Source organism: Apis cerana, linkage group LG1 (assembly GCF_029169275.1).
Source record: "Apis cerana isolate GH-2021 linkage group LG1, AcerK_1.0, whole genome shotgun sequence".
NCBI classification, from domain to species: Eukaryota; Metazoa; Arthropoda; class Insecta; order Hymenoptera; family Apidae; genus Apis; species Apis cerana.
The window spans coordinates 15,159,212-15,185,563 of record NC_083852.1 but is presented as its reverse complement, the minus strand read 5'-3'; the positions used below and the strand labels follow the sequence as shown (position 1 = coordinate 15,185,563).

General features: G+C 37.2%; 1 protein-coding gene across 10 annotated transcripts in view; it reads right to left on the bottom strand.

Moving 5' to 3' along the window:
• Positions 1 to 26,352, bottom strand: part of LOC108003544 (protein Skeletor, isoforms B/C) — a 62,744-nt gene that overhangs the window by 32,997 nt on the left and 3,395 nt on the right. For 3 of the 10 annotated variants that reach the window (XM_062076711.1, XM_028669621.2, XM_062076705.1), the window contains exon 2: positions 11,190 to 11,368. In XM_062076711.1, coding sequence (XP_061932695.1) covers positions 11,190 to 11,256 — 67 coding nt within the window. In that variant the 5' untranslated portion in view covers positions 11,257 to 11,368. Of the gene's footprint in view, positions 1 to 11,189; positions 11,369 to 11,870; positions 12,439 to 13,681; positions 13,833 to 26,352 lie in introns of those variants that run through there. The other 7 variants (XM_062076698.1, XM_028669620.2, XM_062076694.1 and 4 more) reach the window with 7 other exon arrangements.

The following is a 26,352-nucleotide window of genomic DNA, read 5'->3' as shown; positions in this document are numbered from 1 at the left end:
GAGTAATAAATGGTAGTCAATGAAAAATAATGAGAAATTTTACCTTTTACGCCGGTTTATTTATAAAACAGTAATAATTTATAAATACAATTAATTATTTCATTTCGTTTCTTCATTTTTAATTTGATAAAAAGAAATAAAAGTTGTGGAATTATATCGCGTAATATGTGTAAGTGCAAAGATTTAAATGCTGTTTCTGTTTCTTGACACTTATAAAATAACATTATTTAAAATATTGTACAAATGATATCATTCCCCAGACATGATCCTTTATTTCAAACGAACGTGTTATTATATAAGTAGTACATTTCCAAGAAAACGATGATTAAAAGATACGAGCCTCCTTGAATATTCTTCAAACACTATCTTCCGCATAAATATTATTAACAATAATTTCGTAATAAATAAAATTGTAGTGGCTGTTTTAAAATGCAAAACATTCGTCCTTCCCATCGAATAAACGAAATAAATAAATAAATAACGATTGGGAGGGAATTCATTAAATCAAACTGCGAAGCGAGTTTGAGGATCGTTCGAAAGAAAGGAAAAACTCTGGGAAGAAACAAAGAAATCGGGAGCAATGATCCTAAATGCGACTGGCTAAAGTGTGACTTTAGCTCCCGTAGATACTTCCGTTTAATCAAGGTCGAGGAACGATTTTATCGGGCACGCGTTAAAGAGATGAAGTGGTGGTGCAAGTTTTCGAGGAAGCTCGATGTTCCATTGTCCTCTTCTCGGGGAGAAAGTGGCGCGGAGGTTGAAGAAGGTTGAAGGAGAGGTGGTTGAAGAGGAGGAGCCGGTGACTTAAGACGTTAACGAGACTAACCGGATTCATCGCGAGGCGAAGGGCTGGATCTTGGCGAGAAGGGTGAAGAAAGGAGAGTGCGGCACTGATTTTAATCAAGATATGGCCTGGCAGCAGCTAGCGGCGGATCAAGTGAGCCAGGGCTTATCGATTTTCTAAGTGCTCCCGACCGGAGAGAGCGCGTTCTGCCTGCGACAAGCTCAGAATTTGAAAGTAACGAAAGTTTTTGCATTTGAGAAACAGGCGAAACAGGCGAGTGATCTTGCAGAAATTATTCGAGGGAGGGGAAGATGATATTATTTTTTCTGATTGCGACTGTGTTACGTGGGGGGCAAAGCGGTATCAAATTCGAAAAGTCAGGATAACAGTGAATAGAGATGTTTTATATATCAATGGATAATGTTTGAGTGTTTTTATCACGAACTTTTGGTACTTTTAAAAAAAGATGGATGGGCACAAGTGATAAATTATTTATAAATAAGATAATGAAATTTGTTTCTAAATAATTAAGTTAATTGTATCTCATTTCTTAAATGATTAATATAAGTTAAAGGAGATTAGCATAAATTACAATTACAATTTAATATCTATTAAAATTATTAAAAGTAAATTTTGTTACAACTTTTTAAATAATAAATCCGGTTTTATCTCTTCTAAACTATCAAAATATCCAATTATATGTTATATCTTATTCGATATAAATATTCGCAATGTAGTTCGAGATTTCACAAACCTTTAAATTTCCATGATACGATTAAAAAAAAAAAGATCAGATGGAAAACCAGTTGAAAGAAAAAGGAGTTTGACTTGTTTTATAATTCACGAGGAAAAAATCGTTGAAACGAATGTGATGTCTGTTTAAATAGAAATTGTACCATCTACTTTTATACACAGTCAATAATCGTTAAGAATAATCGTTATTCCCTGTCACTCTTTATTTTTTACTTTCTAATCCGTCGCTTAAATTAAAATCTAATAATCGATTCGTGCAACATCTTGTGTGAAATGAACAGATTTTTCAGGAATCAAGAATAGATTCGTTCAACGCGCATCCGGTTAATCCGGATAATTGTCGTAGACAAGGCAATCTCTTAATTGATCGAGCCAGACAGCCTCTGTCCGTCTTCGAAGAAGAATACGAATGATATTTTTTTTGTCGTTTTCCCGTTAAGAGATTAAAGCCAAGGGGTCGCTCGTTTCGTTTTAAAGCCATTATACTCCCGGGAAAGGGGAAACAGGAGCGACGAGAGGAGAGGGGGAAGGATAAAGAGACAGGTAAACGATAACTAAAAACTGGAAGAAGCGAAGAATATACCGAAGAAAAAATCTCGCGAATATGACGGAAAAAAAAATGAAGAAGATCGTCGATAATAAATATTAGGATAAACGGAAGAAGGGGAGAAAGACAAAGAGAAACAAAGGGGAAAAAAAACAAAGATGGATATCGAGAAGAGAACTCGATATCGATTCGAGGAAGATGCAAAAAAGGAGTCTTATAAAGCGAGGATATAAAAGTAGAAGAAGCGAGAAGGAGGAAAGAGGCGAAGAGAAAGGAAGGAACGAAGGGATAAAGCATGCTGAGCTTGCAGAAAGGGTGCCTAGTGATGCGTAGTGCCATGGCTACCTCGACAAATGCATTAAGACCACCCCCTCCACCACCCCCTCGGCAATATCGAACTGACTGCGCGACCCGCTCTCCAGACAAGATACACCTCGATATCTCGCACCTCGTTTGCCATCCAACGAATGCCGGCGGTCTTCGAGTATATATATATATATATATCGCATTTTTCGATGCGTCGAGCGGTGAAGACGTTACACGGGACACGTTTCCAGGGGTTAACTTTCCTCTGAAAAGAAATTGGGATCCCAAGGAAATAGAACTCGTGCCGGATCGACTGTTTCCGGGGCTCAAGCGTGCTCAAGGCAAACAACGTAGAGAACGTTGAACGAAATAAAGCCACCGCAACGTGCTTAAACAACTCTCGATGGATAGAATGATTTCTCTCTCGTTCCACGTGCACCTTTTCTTTTTTTTTCCTTTTTCGTTTCGCTCCTCCATCAATTCCCTTTGATCCTTCCTGTTTGCGCTCCCGTTTTTTATAAATGATATTTGCCGGCTACGATTTATAAGCGGAGTTTAATAATGGAATATTATCTTCGATCGAATAATTGTTGAAAGCCAGCTTTGGGTAATGGTAACTCGGCAAGGGAACTTTATCTTTCCTGATGCTATCGCGGATGGTCTGTTAAGTAGGGAGGGTGGACAGGTAACCTGGTAACGAATATTCGTTTATACAGAGATAAGAATACATCGTTTAAAATTTTTCCTCCATCCAATTCTTCGGTGTTAAAAAAAGAGCGAGTAGAAATATTTTAATTGTCAGATATATCGGTGTTTCAACTAATACGAGAGCAGCACGTGACAAATGTTGCAGCCTGACACCATTACAGTCGAGAAGTCGTGATGGTGACCGTGTCATCGGTCAGGGCGCGATTCACGGTCGACTCCCTTCGTTTCGAAGCCACTGTTCCCACGAAATTCGCGTTTAGGGCCGCTTGAAACGGGACGTAGATAGGCATACATACATGCATGCACGCGTAGCTAGCACCTCATTCCAATCGATATGCGACGACACCCCCATAGGGAGACATTCATATCGCAGTGGAACTCAAACACAAGCCGGAGACACGCCACTGTAATATCGTCCCCTTCGGCCAAACCTGATCACCGTGCCATCGATATCGGAATATTTGGATGCCAATTTTGAGCCACCGTTCTTCTTCCTCCTCCCTCAAACAGATCTCAATTATATCTGGTAACAATCGAGTGTCGCGATTTTCACTCTGCTCTTCTGAGATCTACGTCTTGTTGTAAATTAATAAATTGTTTTCCAAATTCCTTTTTTCAAAAAGAAGTTGGATTTTATGGAATTAAAGAAAAGAAACGATATGTTCACTTTACATTTGGCATTGTAACAACGAGAAACGTACGAATACAATCGATAATGAGTTCGTGTCGGAGCACGTGTCAGTTGTTCGTCTAATAACACATTATGCACTCCGAAGAGGTGCAAATTACACCAATTACGATTCCAATATCATCGACGAATAGAAAGACAAATACAAATCGTTATTTCGATCAACGTGGATGAAAAGCACAAACATATAATAACGACACGTTATAAATATTTTGTTAAATATTTTTTTTTAAAGAAACCCTTTACTTCAAAGAATTTCCTCGCGATTGATTAAGATTGGACGCAATAAACTCGTGGACGTCGATTTATTTTTACCGATATCTTTCCCTTCGGTCGGCCAATGTCGAATCGATACAACGAGTGAGAAATTGGAATCGAACACTGATAACAAGAGGCCAAAAGAGGCGGATAATATGGCGCGAAGAAGGCACATCACCGCGATCAGAGATTCCTACGAGCAATACCGTTCCATTAGTTAAATTGTTTCCCTGATACGTCCGCGCTCTTTGACTCCGGGCTTTCATTTCGCTTTGCTTGCTAGGAGTAGGCGCAGCTACGATGCAATTCCAGGCTATCCTCTCCCCGGAGGAGTCCCCGATAAGAAAACAGTACGAGAGAAGAAAAGGGATCCCTTAGGGGAGTTGGGTGATCATTTGATTGCGGATAGATTAAGGTACAGGGGTTGTAGCGGCTGACAATGCAAACGAACGTTTTATATCTGGGCACCGATATAATAGCGCCAAGACCAATCCAACGAGTGGATGGAATCGAATTTTTGCGTTTGAGGGTGAAAAGAGTAGAAATAGTATAAAAAAAAGGAAAGAAAGAAAAGAAATGGGAATAAAAAGTAATTGGAATTCTCTATAATTTAACGACTAAGGGATAAAGGAAGTTGTGAATTGAATATTATACTCGATTGATATTATGCGCCGTATAGAGCGCAGGTGGGGCGATTACAGATATAGCGAGAAGTCCCTTTGGTTCAACTTGGTCTCGAATTGGCCGTTTACATCTATTAACACCGAACCACTAACTCTGAGGGTGGTCGCCGTCTACTCGTCGTTTCGAAAGCATCGTGTACCCGGCTCCGTTGGGAGCCACACATCTGGCGAGCAAGCAACAAGTACACACGCATTAAATGTACACCCGTTACCGACTCCAATTACTTCGAGTAGCTTGCCGCTGTGCGCACGTGCACATGTGATCCTCTATCTTCGATTGCGTTCGGCTGCCTTTAGTCACTGTTGAATTTTAATTACAGGGAAATGCGAATCCCACCCTCTTCTTCTCTTCGTCGCGATGTCTAATTTGATTTTGCCAACGCCTCCTGATAGGACGATAACGAGTCGAAGACATTACTTTCGATACAGTTATTCGGCTACTAAATAACTGTTTTAAGATTTATCGTGTCGTGTTACGTCAGGAATCAAGAGCGTTATAATTTTCTACGTAATCCAGATCATGGACGAGGGTATGACGTGACGTTGAATTCCAGAACTATGTAGCAACGACTATGAAATGTCAGATATTTGATTCATTTGTGTCAAGGTGCGACAATTCCAAGAACGAACGAACATTGTGAATATATATAATTGATTTTTAATTGTTCACATCCAATTTTTCCACGTACGTTTTAATACTTTGCAATATCATTCTATAATGCGTAAAGAATGTAAAAAAAAAAAAAAAAACGTAGAAAATGATATTATTTTGTTAAAAGTTAAAATTCATAGATTTCAGGTAATGGACGGTATTCTAACGGTACATCGTTACATTTCAGTTATCATCTATAGAGGACGAAAAAAAAAAAAAAAAGAACGCGCGATTACGTTGATGCATGCAAATCAGATCCACATGCAAGGAAAATTACGATATTCCAGATACGTCCGATATTCCAGAAAAATGTCGAAGCTTTATTCAATATCGTGATATACTCGGAGAATGAATAAATATTTCTCCATGAATATTTTATTCATAAATTTATTTCTTATTATCCGTTTATTATATTTAATGCAGTAAATTTCGATTCGTTGTTTAATGCTAAAACGAATGAAGAACAAATCATAAATCATTCACGATTTAAAAAATATTAAAAGTAAAAATATAACATGAAATTCATCCGATCCAAAAATTCTAATTTTAATGAAAGTTTGTATATGTGTAAAATATGTTGAGTTATACACGTACAATAATTTTTTTTTTAACAGAAAATCTTTTTAAATACTCGATCCTTAAATTTTTATCATCATTTTTTAATATAATCTTTCCTAGGAATATTTTTTACATATAATAATAAGATAGACTATTAAAACAAAAAAAATATTTTATATATTCAAGTTTAATTTTATTTCATATCACTAGAAAGTTAGATTTAATGAAACAAAAAACATATTGAAATCTTAATAAGAATTAATTTTATCTCCACGAAGTGATATTTCGCTAATAACAAAATTTTTTCATATATAATCCATCATACGCTTACATATAAAACAGAATTATTATCAGTTTCGATTACTTGTTACTTGTCGGTTTGATACAACTTGTTAATTGAACTCGCGTAAAATGCACAAAGTCTTTTGTGATTATACGTATGTAACAAAATTTCATTAATATGAAAAATCTATCTTTATAAATATTAAATTTCAAGATTCGATCGAATTTGCGTATTCTTACACGTTAATAACTTCATGGAGGAGATATTTCAAAAGAATACAGAAGAATCGAAAGTTCGAAAATGTATAGAAATAATCATATCTACAAGGTTTATTCAGAACGTCCGGCTGACCTATTCCACTTCTATAGTGGCATCGTAATGGTGGGGCGCTCTTCGCTACGCATCACGGTGGGGATAGTGTCTGAGCGGTGGAGCCTCTTCCTATAGCACTGTCGAGCGTCACGGAGGGGATGCTATGGCTGAGCGTCGAAACGACGCTCCCCACCCTTGTGGAAACTACTTAAGTTTCAGGGTGCACGCCGTTCCACGGTTCACTCTCGTTTTGACGATCGACTGGAAGATGTCTTTTCTTTCGTTCTTTTTTTCTTTTTTTTTTTTCATCAATTTTTTCTCTTTTACTAATCTATTCCATAGTTATGCGATATATTAATCAGGGCTAATAAAATAAATAAAATATAGCGTATTTTTAAATCAATTCGTACAAATGTTGTTTTAAATAAATAAATATCTATAAATCACGAAAAAAATAGTAAAACTGAATGTGATATAAAAAAATTTTTTTTAATATTTAAAAAATAAAAAATAGGATATAGTTATCTTCGATATTTTTTACGTTTTAATTGAATGGAAAATAGATATTTTATTTATCGAATCCAGATATTAATATTAAATATTATTTACTTATGGAAATATTTCATTTTTTTAATGCATATTTATTTTGATTTATCTTATTTATATTTTTCCCTCTGATATTATATATTACATAATTATGAAATAATATTAAAACATTTTTTTATCAAAAAAATAAAATGTAAAATTCTTCCTACGATATTCCGAATAACGCGAATTGCCTTATATAAGCATTTCGCGATCGTTATATTGTCACAAAACGTGCGTTTTCCATAGAATAACAACTCATCGAATCCAATGGATTCGTAGACGCGATATTTTTGATCGAAGAAAAGGAATAAAAGATCGTGCATCCCTGATATGCATCGAACGCACACGAACGCGACGCGTTTTTCGGTATATGCGCTCGCCTTTATGCATATGGGCGACTGGTCCGTAGATGCGCATGCGTGCCATGAGTTTACATACTACACACGTGTTACTATAGATGTTACTACGGCGAGTACTCTGTAATCTGACACAGAGTACGGAGATTGAACCCGACTGAGCGAGACTCGTTGAACCGGAAGTAATCCCACGGGAAAGCAAGATAAAAAAAAAGGAAAAAAATTGCTCGATTACTTTTGCAACGAATGGTCGTATAACCTCACAATCACCGCGTACGATGAATGCCTGTTCTCGTTCGCGGTTTCCATCTCCTCGAATCCTCTCGCGCGTTTTCTACCGAACCGTTTCATTTAGACGTTAATATATTCTCACTGATATCTGAAAATAAATATTTATACGTCAAATAGAATATTTTACGAGCAAATGTACATTTTAATAACCTAACCTATAAAAAAAAAGTAGTTGCAATCGTGATGCATTCGATGCGAAATAATTTTCGGCGAATACAGAACACATTCACGATAAAAAAAAATATTATCGTTTATATACCCGTCTGCTGACTTATCTCGTTGTAAGCCAATCTTTTCGCAGAGGAAAAAAAGACGGAAATATGAAAAAGCTGAAGGAAATTGTGTGTTGGAAAAATCGGTGGATTACACGTGATACGCATCGCGTTACCGCGCTCTCAGTGTGTCCGGTAATCTGTAAGCTTGTGGATTGAACACAATCGAGCTTGGCTGCTGACCCGGAAGTAATCCCCGGCAAAGAAGATAAAAAACGTAGCTTCTACTACTTGTACAACGGATACTCGTAACCGTGCCACGAGGCATTACCGTTCCCTATATATGTATAGATGTACACTTAAAAGACCTTATGGGTTATTTCAGATGGACGTACCATGAGGGTATTGTCCGATTCAAGATTCGTCGAGTACCGATCGAGCACTCGAGCGGAGCTTTATTGGAAATGTGCTACATGTGCGCGTTCTGTTCTATCTCGATGTATATCGACATACTAGGTGTTCCTTGTAGTTTAGCACGTTTTTCAAGGCTGCTGATTTTTTAAGTCGCGATTGCGTGTCGCGATTTCGTAAGTACTTATCGCTCATATTACGAAAAGAAAATTTCTTTGTGAAATAATACGTTTGATGCTTATGCAACGAAGCTTTATACGATGCGGGCAATCGTTGCTTTAGTTCGATTGCGAAAGTGTGTGGACATATTTACGGGTACACCTTATAAGTTCGACGAAAGAAAGAAGCTAGTTGATCGTTAACGAGAATTTTTCGAAGGGAAATATTTCATTCGTTTATGGGGTATACGATACGCTTTTAACTCGAGTTTGGAATATTATCATTACGGGGATAGTTTTCGTTTCGAAAGCAATTTATTACGCGGGTAATAAATTTGTAAAGATTGTGGAAATCCAATCATCGAACGAATTACTACTGCGAGAAATACGAATAAATATCCGACCGGATTCTAATCCCAAGGTAAAATTTTGTCGAGAGGGCATGATTGACCTTGGTACGCGTGAGAAGCCTTTCAAATTATCCCACGAACTAGGTCAAACGTTAAACGTTCATCCGCGTGTGCTTGTACGGAAAGAAATAGAGCAAATATTGCGCTCTGTAATCAATTAACGATCCCAGTGCGGATCGATGCACACCTACAAAACGATATCCCTTCGATACCGTTTTAAACGCAACTCATTAAATCGGACCCCGAGTTTATCTTGAAATCTCGTGTAATTTTTCTCATTGAATTTACGTTTCCCACCTCCGTTGAAATTATTTCCGTTATTATCCTGGATTGTGAAGAGGGGAAAAGAGTTGAAAAAAAAGAGAGAGAGAGAGAGAGAGAAATAAAAAGAACATCTCTAATCCTTTCCACCGTTTAATCCTTCCTCCTGACGGCGGAACAAGGGGAACGAAGAGATAGAGAGAGTGAGAGAGAGAAAAAAAATATCGTCCATGAAGAGAAAACACGATGAATTTCGAAAAGCGCGAACTCTTCGTACGTCCCGCGTTTTTACCCCACGGAAAACGCTCCCTCAAACCGTGCATGGGGAAACGATAATCCAGATAAGCTGCTAAATGCTAGCAATTTGAGCGGCGGGATCTCCAGAAACAATATTCCGTACTTGAAATCGACTAATGCCGAGTAACCCGGCCGATTTCTTATATACCGGGTGTCTTTCTCAATTCTGTCCTACATGCTTATATGTATATACATATATCCATAGAGAAATATACATTTTTCCAAAACATATTCCTCAAGAAGAAGGGTTAACATCGAAGATATCTTCACAGAGTATCGAGTATTGTGATATCGATTTCGATACCTATTATATTCCCGATTAATGAAATTGTTACTCGAAGCCTAGCAACTTTCTAGCGATCAAAAATAAAGAAAAATAATGCCACGTCACGGTTAAACGGCCGAGAAAACTGAGAGAAACTAAGGCAGGGAAGGGAAGAGGAAAGGGAAGAGGAGTGTGCAAAGATAAAAAAAAAAAAAAGGAAGAAAATAAAAATGGCGAGGGAATAACAAAGGAAGCGTGGAATAAAATAAGGAAGAGAGAAACAGAAACACGAGGAAGAGGAGGGGGGAGGAAGATGAATAGAGGCGAACATGGAGGCATAGACAGAGAGGGAAGAGTCGGTGATGCGGAGTGAAAGTCCTCAAGTAAAAACCAGGCCAGGGCTTCGTATCTCGACGAGAACACACCAGGACCATTATGCAATTACGGCGACGCATTTGCTGCCATCTTTCCACCGCTGCCTTGGTCCACCGTCCTCGTTTCCCTTAGCAATTTACCTTCTAAATCGCTCAAAGTTTTCAAATTACCATAACCGCCCTCTGGCCCTTAGATACGGAGACGTTCTAATTCACCGACAATTAACGAGAGCCACTGCCCGAGATCGGTTGCTCAATCGACTCCTTCGATTAAATGGCGAGGAAACGATGGATCGAGCATCGAAATGCTTTTTTAAAAGAGGGAACAGAAATCGAAATCGCAATCGGTATCACGACTCGAATAACGAGGTTGCGATATGAACACGTGTTACGTAGTCAAACGTTCTAGTTTGTTGCACCGGAAGAATGGCGTAAAATTATTATCGAGGTAATAACTCATTTTAAAAATATATTTTCTGCAATATCCAGATAATAGAAGGAATGTGAAATTATTAGATCGTTGCAGATAAAAGTAACCGAATTTTTAATAAGATATTTACGTTTTTCTTTACGTTTGTAATTTTATCGATATACATATATATGTATAATAATATTAATTGAAATTTTGATTCAAAATATATATATAAAATCATGTTATGATTAAAAACAAATTTCTGTATCTACTATTTTCTCATCTACTTGTGACAAACTTCTGCTTCTTTTCTTAATATAAACGTGTTAAACTTTAAACTTGTATATAAAAGAAAAACTTATCGAAATTCAAATATAATAAAATACGATAAAACAATCGAACAAAATTTCGTTGATCAGAGGATGGTCAAATTTCTCTTTTAAATCCCCCTCTTGCCCGATTTAAAATCTCTTTTAAAACTGGTATCAAAATAACGGCACAACGATCGCGAAAGATTCTCTCCGAAACCGGAAACCGGAGGAGCAGTTTCACAAAAATGGGTATCACACTGGGCGTACGCATGCAGGGAAAAAAAGAAATATTATTGAGCAAAATGACTTACTGAAGTGTGAGGCGGTGTAGGCGAACAAAAGCAGTCCGGAAATGAGTCGCAGTGACGTCGCATCCATTTTTTGGTTCCGGCTTCTGTTGGCCCGAGTCCTCTTCTCTCCCGCTTATCGCTCACGCGGATGATGGCACATGTATACACACACGAACCACACGCGCGCACTTACTTTTGATCTGGAATTCGAAAGGAACACTGTGAAACCTCGGCGATCCCCGCGACAGTTTCCTCTACGACGAGGGAGGGGGTTTTCTTGCTCTTTTTTCCCCCCTCGCTCTCTTTCCCTCTTTCTCCCGCTCACGCGTGTCTCGAGCTCTCGCGGCCAGAAAATCTTCGTTTTTTTTTTCTTTCTTTTTTTTTACGAACGAACGAGGATCCTTGAGAACCTTTCGCCGGGGAACCGTGAAACGACACCGTGATCTCGGACAAAGGACATTCAACGTATCCGATTTATATATCCTGTTCTTCGAGAATTATTTAGCTTGAATTGCAATTAAACAATATAACAGAAGTATGTATTATCGGTTGGAAAATCGAGTTGGTGTGTATAAGAATCGAAAGAGATTTTTGTCGATTAAATAGCGCTTGAAAAGAATCAAAAAAGGAATTTGCGAAGAGCAAAAGAGGGGAATTATTTAAAGAATTATAAAAGGGTGTGGATCGCGAGAAGAGACAAACCAGAACGAATTGTACCAACACTCGAATCGATCGGTCGATGGAAACTTGGGTCGAAACGGAGGGACAACGGGGTCCTGTGAAGGAGAACGTGTTGACTACTGACCGAGGCAACGCCGACTGAGCAGAAATTCGCCATCGGACTGCCGGCACACCTTTCCCGTACCTACTTGCGGGTTTGAAAAAATCCACACAGCCTACAGCCGACCTCGACAGAGCCCATGAAATGTCGCCGATACATACTTTCTATTAACGCACAACAAATATCTTCCTTCGAACGAGTCTATCGAATTGTCCATTATCGAGTTGTCTCTCACTTTTCTCTTTATAACTCTGTATATTTATCGGCTTGATGTGCGGTAAAATTGCAAAAGAAACTGGGAATTTCGTCGCGTTGTCACAATGAGAAGGTAATCTCTCTTCAAGTGAACAAATTGCGCTTTCTTGTGTACAGAGTTTTACTTGGTTAAACGAAAGAAAATAAACGAGACTTTTCAATTCTTTATTTCAATTCATAATTTGCATCCTGTTCGTGAAGTGAGGTTCCTCGATTAAAAATCGATATAACCATAGAATCTTGATTTCAGAATTATCATTTCGAACAATTCGAATAACGGATTAATCGGTTAGGGAAAATTTCATTGGGAACAACGTGGCATATTAAATCAAAGCTAGGAAAGAGAAAACGAAACGATGCAATCGGCGAGCGAAATTAAAATGCGATCGGTGTGACCGTGGTGTCAGAGTTCATTCACACGATGCATCTTTAATTGCTTCGCTCGATTGTCTAAGGAATACCAAGGGGAAGATGGACAGGAAGAAAGCTTCGCACGTATTGGAATGTGGGCTCGTGCATGCGATACGTCTGATTGCAATGTTTTTCGATAATTGCATCCCTTTGCGCAACGCGAGGCGAATGGAAAGTAGAAATGAATCGTGTTTTGGATTTAGAAACACGAGACGAACGCGCCATTTTCTGAAAACGCGACACGGTATTGTATGCAGATATGATTCACAGTTACATGCTGTTTTATTACTGATCATTACTTCCACGAAATAAAAACGGTTAAAAATGTTTCGAAGAGAATGTTGTGTACTTGTGCAATAAAAATGTATAATGACGTAAATGTATTGACATTGTACATATATTTTCCACGCTTTCACCACGGTGAATTATTTCTCACCGATGTCTGATTATTATTAACGTATCATCTATTGTGCGCGTAACGTACATACATTGCACACGCATCGTTTCTATATTTTCACACACACACACATCGTGTAATCTCTTTCCATCGAGCGAGAACGCACGAAAATCGACTGCCGTTTTCACATCGGATGGAGAAACAATTTCACTCGATCCACGACTCGCGCTCGAGTTGCTCGAAATGCAATTTCACCAGCCAGTTTTCGATTTATCTTCCAAAATATAAAAAAAGAAAGAAAGAACCACTGGATATACACTCGACTTTCGCAATTGCTTCACTGTATATTCCAAACATCTTCTCGAAATCGTTCCAGCCTACTCGTCGTTCCAATATCTCTTAAGAGAAAAAAGGAAATCACAATACCAGGCAACGTGCCACCCCCGAATAAACGAAATTACAGAAGTAATGCCAGCTTACGATACGCGCGGATAACCTGACGAAATTAATAAATTTCGGCGAAAACATCCTCCAAATCATCGTGAAAGCAAAATCTCTGTGTTTTCCACGATCCGGCGACGGTAAACAACAATGAATTAGATCGAAGGACGAATTGGAATTGTCGGTGTCGTCGAGTACGAGTATCGCGGGGAAAAGGGTGTTTTTAACCTGTTCAGCTTACGCTGGGCGCAGCGCAGCGCGGCAGAGAGAGCAGGGAGAGCCCGCGCCAAGCTCACTCGCATCGGGTGCGTTGGAGCGCGCGTTTTCGGACGTGGAAGGACTGACTGGGGTTACGCGCGTAGCGTACGCTGGTCCGGGACATGTATTGGCGGCCAGGGAAGCTCCACCTATCGCGTCCCAGAGTGGGAGGATACAGGGACGACCTCGAGCTTGCGCCCTCGAACGGATCTCCGCTCCAAGCACAACCCCTTCCTTGGCTTTTTCCCAACTTTCGAGCTTGCGGTGCACCCCCGAACCACCTCCTCCCCTGCGAGCGCACCTACGAGCCAACGTAGTCACCATTACCGACGCCAGCTCTCTGCGCCCAATCTCACCCCACCACCACCCACTAGGATAAGAGCTCTAGCCTGACACGGGTACGAGCGCCGCTAGTGATGGGACCAATACCCTCGCGTCGAGTTATCGATACATTCTGAGAACACCTCTGTTATCTTATTCGAATAAGTGGGGGAATAGGGAAGGTGTAACAGTTGTGACGAAAGGGTTGGAGTCGATGACTTTGGGTTGGATGCTTGGTTTCAGATTCGTATCGAGGGAGAGATGACCCACTGGGTAGGTGGTAGGCAGGTTGTACTCTACTCCTACGTGTATCGAGTCGAACGGATTACGTTTATCTATTCTCTCGTTCTTTGTCAGTTCCCATGCTATAAATAAGTAATATTGTAAGTTGAACGGCATATCGGACACCCACATACGCGACATAGGTTAAAGTTCGTCCCTTCACGTAGGAGGGGAACCTACGCCTTCTACTAGAAGAAGATATATCGAATTATAACGAAACGTGGAAAGTTCGACGCCATCGCTGGATAGTGGTAGAAATTTGGGCCAGCAGGAACGAACCGCAGGCACGTCGAGGTATCAGGAAGAGAGGGGGGCGCGTTTGTAGCAATCTGCAGCTACGGGTCGTTTCTTCTTGCAACAAACCGCGGTTAGAAGGTTCTCCGCTGGCCTGTTGGAATCGAACCTCCTCGCCGTCCCTCGATACGCATCCCACCCAACCCCCGACATCCCCGCCGGTGTTTTTGCGCTCTTAGCCGGCTCGCAGCCTTTAATGAATGTAATACGATTTCGTTGTCGCGGCAAAGAATTCGAAATCAGCTCAACGGTTTTATCTGTTTCCGCGTTCACTACGCGTGGGGACGAAGGAAAGAGAGGGGAAAGTTGAGAAGAGAGGAATAATTGAGATTACTTCAGAAGAGTGTAATGAAAGAAATATAATAGGAGGATTAAAATACAAGATGCATAATAGGCATAGGAAAAAAGGATGAGAGGGGAAGAGGGGTAGGATAAAAAACGGAAGAAAAATAATCAACGGTGAAACGCTCCTCTGTGAGATATATATATAGGCTATATAACAATCAGAAAACGATGATATAGGCGAGCTCAACGAGTTACCGCGTATACCGAAATATTCATGCGCGATAAGCACGAGCGTTTAATCGTGATTCAAACATATCTCTGTATCTGCGATTTTCGCTTTCGATAAAATTCTTCTCTTCCATCTTTGTTGAATCTGCGCTGTGTAAAAAGCGGAACAGAGAGAAAGGAAAGAAATCCGCTTCGACAGTAGTCAAAGACCGATCGAACGTTTACCTTAAAGTCCTAAAGGTATCGAAAAAGGATTCGTCAAACGAACCGAGTTATCCGAAAACGAAACTGTTTAAACCGAGCGATTTGGTTACGCTCGGTTTAACTTTTAATTAGAGTCATTTAGGGGTAATAAGCAGATCGATAGTTTCGTCATTCCATTGTTGTCGTTCCAACGTTCTTCGACGATACATTTTGCATGGCTACACGGTACATTGAAGCCGGCTTTCCCCGGTCGTTCACGCGAGGTTTAAGTGTGTCCGGGACGCGTAGCTCTCGTGGTCGATGAAATCGTTGCTTTTAACGCGGCTTCACGATCGTTTCCGCGCAACTTTTTTCTCTCTCTCTTCTTTTTTTTTTTTTTACACTCGAGGAATCAGTTACGATCCCTATTCACGATCGTTTCCGTATATGTAACTATTTTTTTTTCTTCTTTTATAATATAGAGAATCTGAGAAATCAGTTGCAATACTTATTCGCTGGTTATTCAATGTGAGTAGAACACGTGGTGGGTGGAATTTAATTTATTTCGTGGATAATCGATCACGATAATTGCAATAAATCGAACACTAATTTTATTTCTTTATTTCTTTTTTGTTGTGCGGAAATGTAAAAGATATAATATATTTGGAATTTTGATTAATACGAATAAAAGATTATTGCAATTGGGACAAATAAGAAAAATCAAATTGTAGAGAAATTAATAAATTATTATATCTCAAATAATATTAGATAAATATTTTCCATATATCTCCATTGTTTTTCAAATTTTTCATTATATATCTACGACTTATTTGTTAATTGATTGATCAATGACTCTTCATCATTTAATAATTCGTATAACATAGTTCACATTCCAATTTATCTTTTTCTAATATTTTAAATTAACAACGTGACATTGAAATCACATTGAAATCAAAACGCAAATAATTACATTAAGTGATTTTTAAAGTTTTGGCATTTTATTTTTCTGCAGAAACAATAATTTTTACACAATAATTAAAATAAATGTTGCAAATTAGATAATTACAGGTTTTTCAAATATTCCAAATATTTCACTTGATTTTACAATGGATTTGAATTTGAATTTGCGCGAATTTATAATATCGATCGAATGTTTTTCGATCGAAATAATAATCGATTATTATGTAACTGGATGTTAGAAACGAGCACGTTTCCCTATTTTGGGAAAAAAGCAGGGCGAAACAATAACACGATCGAGCATTCATTCCGTCGGATAGAAACGAATATCGAGTGGCCGTTTCAGGAGGAATGATGACGTTGACAGGTTCGTTAAAATCGAGCACGTCCCGTCTGCTTTCAATCAACCAGGCCCGATTTAATTAAATATCGTTATTGAGCAATGACAGGTAATAAGCGGGTAACATAATTTCTAGAAGGACTCGACGATGCGTATTTTCACGGCGAGCGTCAAATATCCTCCGAGTGGGTCCATTCTGATTGACAAGGAATCGAACGATTTAATTTAATTTTCTCTATGCACATACATATATATGCATAAGATCCTCGCCGTTTCTCATTTCAATCGTTGGATTAATCCAACCGGGGTTCTCGATTAAACGTTACCTTGGCGTACGTGTCAGGCGCGTCAAAAGAATTTAAATAAAATTGAAACAGAGTCAACCTCGAGTGGCGAAGCGTACGAGCGTGGAATGAAAGTAGAAGAGAGAGCCGCACGGAGGGGAAATAATCGAAATATGTACACGGTTTCGTATCGAAATGGGGAGGGAAAGATGTAAGAAATTTGTCAGCGGGACGGGAATGTTAAGATCGACGATAAAATTTCGTCCCTCCAGAGTTTCATTTCTCGCATTATTTCCAATTCGACTCACAGAAAACGGCGCTGCGGCGATTTGCTTCTTAACGGGACCGAGCTCGGTTCGATTGTAGATCTTAGTCAGCTCTGTGCACCGAACCAATTGGCAACGTGGAAATATGACTGTATTTCAATGAGAAATGAACCGCTTCCTCTTTATGCGCCTCGTATACAGGGTGTTTCGAAAATAGATGATACACTCGGATGGATTCGTCACGAGAAAAGATTTTATTCCTTCGCACATCGCGACGCTTATTTGTCCAGGATATTATTTTATCTCGATTTGTCATAAATTATGCAAATAATTTTTTTTAGAAAGAAAAATTCATTATAATCCACGAAAATGAAATTAATGCTTGTTTTAAATTATTTTATCTTATAAATTTAATCCTTTCGACACGATATTGTATTTCTTGTATAAGTGACTGCATAATTTTTACTTTTCGATGATTATTATAACGTAAAATGAAATTAACAAATGTGTAAATATTTTTTTTTTTATGTAATCGTCAGAATAATGTTTCAGTGCTGTTTTATAACGAGTCGTTTTTATATTAATAAATCATTACGAGACATTTTTTATTCATATTTTATTATTTCAATTATATTTTACGAACGAAAGAAAATACATTTGTACTGAATGATACAAATATTGTATATTGTTTTAATCGTGTAAGTGATATAAGATGAAATTTATCTTATATATTATAGAAAAATATTCATTGGTTATTCATTGCTTATAGACAAGTAATATATTTGTACTCTATTTTATAGATTGTACATATTGTAAATAATCTAATAAATATTACAAAATTGCAATAAAATTAAATTTGAGAATAATTTTCCAAAGTATATGAGATATAAATATCAGTCATATTGAAAAGATTAAGAGATTTTGTATTTTCTTTCTCACTTTTCGTTACGAATAAAAGAGAAAAATCACGATACAAGTTTATTAATTATTACAGGTATTTATAAATCAAAATTCAAATTCAAATTCGTTCAAAATCTTCAAAGAGTTAAAAGATATAATCGTAAACTTATCTTTACAGCAAATTCTGTTTCATAATTGAATTATATACGAATTTAAAAATTAAATTTTATAAATCGTTACACGCTATTGCCAGATTAATTCCGTTGTTACATCGAGACGAGAGGAGAACACTTTCAAAGTCGATTTTCTCGAAAATGGTGGCCCGCGCGTGAAATTTTTATACCATGCTCGTTCTTTATTTTTTTCATGCAAAATCTCCTGGTTGTACAATCTATTACCGCCACATCCACGTTTCAACAGCTTGTCCATCCGATTTATGCTACAGTGCTTTCAAAGCGCTTTTTCTCCTCTCGAGGATCTGCCTACGCGAATTCGCAGTTTTAGAGGGAAAGACCTCGATGTCCGAGTTCCCTCCAGCTTCCAGTGTCCTTTTTGAGCTTTTGCACTTTGACTATTTGAATTCAGAGCGTTGCGAAAGGGATGGTTTCCAGAATGCTATCGAGTATCAGGGATTTCGGTGGAACAAATTGCGAGTGCTTTTTGTCCCTTTCGTCGCGTTCAACTACGACCTCATATTAATGAAAGTTTGCCTCGGAGTTAGAGAATATCATTGCTTCAAAGAAAAGATGCTTAATGAATTCTACACATCGAATCGAATAATTCCAAGTTGATATAAATGCAAAGAAAATTTGTATCCTTTTATCAATTAATGTAGATATACAAATTTTCTAATTTTTAAATTCGCAGTTTAATAATTTCTTCGTAATCGAATTTTTCTAGGAGAAATTCCCTCGTTGTTCGAAGTTTCGGAAGAAAATCGAGTCATCCTCTCGTCAGTGACTGTATCAGTTTCGCATAGAAAGAAAGTAATAACGCGACTACTTCCCTATCTTTCGTCCTTTTTTCTCGTTTTAAACGCGCATGTATGTGTGTGTGTGTGTGTCTTGCTTCGCTTCGAATAGAAAGGTAAGCTCGTTCGTGCGATATAAGAAAGGACGATGCTGAATTTTAAATTAACTTCGTCCCTGTCGCGTGATTCCTTTCAAGGATACGCGAGTTCAGGCAAAGCTGGAATGTTTTCCTGGTTAAGACAAACAAGTCTATCCTTTAGAAATTGGTCTTCTTGCGCAACATAGCGGTTTCTAATCGTTTTAGAGCGACAGTGTTGCGCTCAAAATTAACAATCTTTAAATGTATAAAATAATTTTCGAATAAAAAGTTAAAAAATAATATATAAAATAATAGAATTTTGAATAAAATTGTTCGTGATTGACGGATTGAAATTTAATTATTTTTTATAAAATTCTTTTTATAAAAATTTAAAAAATATTTTAGTTTTCTTAGAATTAATGTAGATTAAACAATTTTAAAGATGATAAGACAATTTTAAACACTCGTATTATATTGATTTAAATATGAATATAATGAATTTAGAATAATAGATAAATGATTCAGAACTATATATAAGTATAAACCATATACAAGTTATATTATCAAAACTAGAAATAATTTTATATGAAATATCGTAATAGATTATATATGAAAAAATTTTTTTTATTAGAGAAGACTGAAATTAATTCTTAAAGTTTCAGTATCATTTTTATTCTTTTAAATACAATTTAAAATGCTCTATAATTAATTGAACACAAAACGCGAAAAAAAAAATATGATAAAAATTTGAGGATCGCTTAAAGAGGTTTTCCGTCCGAAAAATAAAATGTTGTTCTAATCAATTATATTCTACGTACAAAAGTTTCCACTTAAAATCAAATTTTTCAAGAATAGACGAATTCTTTAAAACGTGGATCATTTATGACAAAACATTTTTAACATTTCAATATGGCGGACAACAAAGGACTCGTAGCGTTTCTTGAATCAAGTTAAAAAAATAAACACATGATTTTTAAGTATATACCTTTATACAGTATTTTCCCTATATTATAATACACGTCTACATTATTTTCAGATACAACTGTATAAAACTTGACGAATCGTATTCGAGGTACGCAAGAAAGTTCGTGAAAAGGAATAGAGTCATTGTCTCGAATAGCGGTGGCCGCGATAACGGAACGATAGGGGATGAAAATCGAACGACACGCGGAACGTCTCGAATATCCACACCGCGGGCTTTCCACCCCACTACTGCCGGCTGTATCACGGCTGTATCATTTCGAATTCCGGTTTCGAGGTATAGGCATAAATAACGCCCATGGAAAATAAAATTCTATCTCTTCGATTCACGCGTCATCCTTCACCCTCTCTATCCTTCGAACTTACATTCTTTCCTTTTTTCCCTTTCGATCGAGAATCCGTAGAACCGGCCCTGTTTCGCGAACGACGATACGCCCACGTCCTTGGGATAAGTCGAGCGATATTCCGATAAAACAGATTCAGAAAGGACGAAAAAGAAAAAAAGAAATAAAAAATAAAAAAAAGAGAGAAATAATGGGGCCACGTGGAAGGTGTCAGTGGGAGAGGAGTTGAATGGAGGAGGACAGGGAGCAGGTGTAGGAGGGACACAATTAAAAAAAGCTCGAGCCACGCTTTTGTCCGTAGGCAGCCGGCACACGAGCTCTCGCGTTTCCCGCACACACGTCGCTTCCTTGAAAAGCCCTCTCTCGCTCACTGTCGCACACACGCGAGCGCGCCATCCCCCCCTCGGTCTACCATCCCTTTTCGAACCCTTTGTCTTATTTAGTTCTGCCTTCGTTTTTTTTTTCGCGCTCTCTTCAATCTCGTCGACGACGATAAATATGTATAAGATATATATATATATCTCGAGTATCGCCGCGCGATTTTCAAAAAGCGACGATTCGAAAATGGTATTTCGAGTACTTCTTCTTTTTTCGTCATTGGAGGAAACGAAGCGGAATCTTTATGTATATAGACCTAGAGATGCTATTCCGTCGAAGAGCGGATGGATGAAAATCTGAAGATTCGTTATACCGATTTATATTATCCGTATAAATAAGTAACGGAACACTTGGAATGAAGTTCTCTGAAAAAGTTCTTTGTGCATAAAAGGAGTCGAAACTCAATTCCCGCATTCCTCTCCTCGAGTTCTCCCGCTGAACAACACGCGCGCTCAGAGGGCGTGCATTACGTTAGAAGTTTAATATCTTCCGTTCGCAAACAACCGTTTGAAGTTGCGCGCGTTGCACGTGACCAATATATTTGTGAAACAGACGGGTGTAGACAATGTAGCTGATCAAATATTTTATCTCGTCGAGAACGAAAGTGGATGCCCCTCTTGAATCTTTCGTAATTCCCATCGATCGTGTAAATTACGCTCGATAAATAAAAAAAAAAATAAATAAACAAATAATTACTTTTCGATATTTCCATTTTTTATATACAATGTACAATAACATTTTCGATTGAAAATTGAAACGATCCTTCGATGCCAGAACATTTGCAGTCATTTTTTTTTTTTTTAATTATTATAATATTTTTGAACGATTTTCCGTTCGACGATCGAAAATGCTCCCTGACAATTTCATTACTCTTAATTGCGAGTTTTTAATAAGAGTACCGGCAAACGCGAATATAATTCGTACATAAGTAGACTCCCGTGAACAAGATATGCGAGCACGAATGGGTGGAGGGGTGTCAGGCATTAAAAAGATAATTAAGAGGTGGAAGACAATGGACGTTCCAATCAAAATTCAAGGCAGACAGCATTGTGCCACCGGCCTTGTACTCCGTTCCCTTTTCTTTTCTCTCATTTTATCATAAATGAACGTATTCTTCTCGCCATTAAGATGTCCGGACAATTTTGCAAGTCCTGCTCGTCCACGAACGAACCAGTTATTTTAAAAATGAAAAATAAATATATATATATATACATAAAATACGATAAAGATTCGACATTCTTTGGCCCAGAAGAAGATACGAATATCGTTCGTAACCGTTAATTATCATCCACCACGGGTTAGTCTTATCATTAGAAAATAATTAGAAACGACACGGTCGGGTAATTACTCGGGTCGCGGGGTGAGAACTAACAAAGCTAACAAGCTATTGGGAGAGGTAGAAGGATTTAAATGTGCTGCGGAAATCGAAACCTCGTAACATCCTGTCGTAATGAGAGAACAATGTCTCGGGAAACAAAGAGGAGTAACAATTGCCACGGTGTCTCTGTCTCCACGCCAGAGAATCACACCAACTGTCCGGGTAGAAAATGAAGTAGAGGTGTCGTGACGATTGAATTTTCGTTCCATCGAATTTTCCTTCTTCTGCAATTGCGTTCCGCCTCGAGGATAATTAAAAGATGGAAGAATCGCGGCAATAAAATATACACCCCTCTAAAATATATCTCTCTAATTGTCATTCGTCAAATAAACGAGATAGTAAGCGCCATATAATCAGATTGTAGCTCCAGGCTGAGCGCACCCCTCCTATACCGTATATACGTATATTCCTCCCCACAGGGAAGGAAATATAAAGTTGATCACTGATAAAGTATCTTCATCCATTTCCTTTGATCTTAAAAATTGATGTTTTCCAACACGCGTGTCTAACTGTGTCTAAAAAATTTCAACCGGCTAAAAGTAACGAAATTTAATTTTTCTTTCTTTTTTTTGAAAAAGAAAAACGCGTGTAAAAGACAATAGAAGTCTTGAGGATCGTTCGAGATTCAAAGCGAAAAGATCGGTATGGCTAATTAATTATCCGAACGGCAAGGTGATTCGCAGTGCTCGGTCGCCCATTAATGCAAGCATGCAGTTCGAAGGGTCGTAACTGCTGCTCGCCTAGTTACATAAGTAGGTGCAAGGCAGGAGGCAGGAGGCTGGAGGCGAGATCGTAGGTTTATTGATTCGGTTTTCTCTCGCGGTAGAGTTTTTTCCCTCTCCCACCCCTAGATCCACCCAGTCCTTATCCTACCCGTTGCTTTCTGTTGCACTCCCACCCGAGCACCACGACGTTGGAAGTAGGACGCAACCTTCAGGGGCTCTTTCCTTTCTCGCACGACCCTGGCTGACCCAAAACGCTATCAAATTAGTTCCGGTATATCGCCAATGGTCCCTGATACACTCTTTCGGTCCTTCAAGCACCGGCTACTAACGAGAACAACACTGACGATTTCGTCGAAAGAGCAACAACTTTGTCTCCTTCCCCTCTCTTGTAGATACAGTAAAAAAACCTTGGTTGAATACTCTTCTTTTCCCTTCCTCTTTTTCTTCTTTCTTCTCTCTTCTTCTTTGACCGTGGTCGAAGATTTCGACGATGACTGATACCAAGGAAATATATATATACAATGTACACGGGAGAACTTTAATAAGCGATCGTGGATATTTTTATCGTTCGACGATATTCACATAGCAAATTTAATAGCCCTATTATCCTGACGATACAATGGCATTATACATCTCGAGCTTTCCTCGCATAACAATCCAACATTATAAGGAAGATTTCTCTTTCGGAACATTGTCGTAATACGACGCCTTACTTCCATTCAACGTGCAGCCTATTCTGTCTTGCGAGCGAGTTATTAGACCCGGTCGTTCCATTTCGAGAACAGTTTGATTAACGATTTTCGTCGCGGCTCCGATATAACGACCACCGATCCTGAAACACGATCCCCTCGTAATTTTCATCGTAAATATCCACCTTCGGTCGCTCTTCCTTTTCTTTTCTTTTCCTTTCCTCTCCCACTGGCCGGAAATAAATACATTCGAGATACATTCGTGTTTATTCCTCTTACGTCCACTTCTACGGTGGCATCCTGTGAATAATAATGCGCCAAGTCGAGTTAAATTCCTATTTGAACAGGATATATATTCGATCCTACGTTCGGAACGATGCAACCGGAAACGACGTTTACGCGACCGATGGTGAAACGGAAAAAACCGGGCCAGAAGAGATAAAGATCCCCGCCACGTCACGACGAGAGCGAACGTAACATAATATTCCCAATCCGCCGTGGAAGCTTTAGAAACGAGATAAAGAAGAGCTCGCAGATACAATTAATCCTCGAAAGTCTGCCCCTGCACATATACACCACCCATATTCTTCGTTATTCTTTTCGTGAATGAGAAATGAAAAAGAAGATAACCCGGATCGAAAATGAATTTAAAGGGTTGATTCGTTTAAAATAGGATTGTACGAATGTGGAATGAAATTTATAATTTCATATAAGGATAAAATTGTTTTTTATTATCCATGATTTTTAATAATGAACAAAATTGCTTTCTACCGAATTGTATTTAAATTGTTAAGATATGAATTTGATTGAGAAATTTTTAAATATCGGGAAAAAATTTAAAAATTTACTTTTCTCGATTTTAAAGATTTTTATCCAATAATCCATGATAGTAATATAATAATTTTTTTCCTCAAGTTAAAATAATTTTACGAACGAAAAAGTTTGGACTTAATTTAGATTAAAGAAAATCATTATCATCTTGAAAGAATTTTTAATTTACTCATTCAATTTACATCGTTTTACATGTCGCATTTAAAATATTAATGAATATAAAATATAAGACCGAAGAAAAAGATGTGAAATGAATGATATAAATGATAAAAATTAAATTTAAAACCCTTGCGGTATTTTAAAAATTACGAATTTTAGAAAAATTCTCCTTTAAAAAATCCAGAATATTGAAGAACTTTTTCCACTATCAGAAAATAATCAATTTTAATTTTTCTTATCAATCTGCTATACGGCTCCCTTTATCAACGATAATTCACGATAGCTTTAAAGGCTATCCTGGAATTGGCTACTGAAATAATTCTTACTGCAACAAATGAGCAAACTTTCCACAATAGTACGAGTAAATAATATTATCCTTCCACTAAGTAGTGAAATTCAGAGAAAAGTTGCAAAATATTTGAAACCCAGCGCAGGATCTACGGTTTCCTGTTCAATTGTAAGAATCTTATCATTTAGTGACTTTAAGAAGCTTTTGCCATCCGATAGTGAAACGAATCTGCCCTACAGGGAATACAGAAACATAAGTAAAGATATTTTGGTTGATTTAACATTCCCAATTAATTGTACAATATTATATATAATTTAATTTAAAATAATGTCTATGAAATTTAAAAATCTAAATATTTTCTCTTACAATTTCTCTCGAAAATATATTTATAACACAAGTTAATTCTTTATATGTGAGTTCAAATAACAAATTGTATTATCAAAATCAATACTGTGTTATATAAAACTTTATAAACTATATAAAATATACTTATATAGAGTTATATACATGAGATAATTTTTTTCATTAATAGAATATCATTTTAAAAGAATTAAATCATTAATGTTTCTTTTATTTTTTTTTAAAAATAACTTTCTAATTAGAATAAAATTTTGATCTAAGATATGATTTCAATTAAAATAATGATAAAATTTTGAGAGTTGATTTAATTTGATTTAAATAAATTTTCCATCAAAGAAACACATTGTTGCATATTTATTATTCTATATACACACAAATTTTCATTCAAATTAGGATTTTTGCATTAAATGAATTTTTTCATAAACATTTTTCACTGATTTTAAAAATTCAATTTAGAGTCATCGAACTGCTCGAAACGTGATAGTCAAGAAACAGAAAGGCATAAAATCACGATTTGATATTATATAATGGTTTTGATATCCTAGTCGTTTAAGTAAATCATGATTGATGTCTTGCTCTTCGAGCGAGTCAGAAGAGCCAGATTTGAAAAGAAAGCTAGTGCAATTCTTCTACGGTAGAATCTAGTGACTCACGGTTTCCTAAAGTGTTTCTTTAACGTTTGGATATCGTGGCCAAAAGCGAGAAACGAGGATAAATCTCTTGTAATCCACGCAATTTGACGATATATTCACCTCCTCGAATTGATAAGCTATGCTATATTCTCCGACACAAATGGAAAATATTCGATCAAATTTATATGCGTAAGAAATGTTTGGATGGAAGTTGAATAATTTCAAAGGATGATATTCTGATGTTTTTTATGGAAATTTTTTTTAGGACTTATGAAGATCAATCTTGTTTTTCAATAAATATATAATAAATTTTACTATAATTTTATTTTTTAATAAAATTCAAATTATAATTAATTAATATTTCTTAAAACAATTTTTCAGCATAGATTAATTCTTTTTATAAAAAATGTCTATTATAATTTGAAAAAATAAAATTGATTTTCATAAATCCTTGATATTGTCATTTAAATATGTAAAAGAAACTA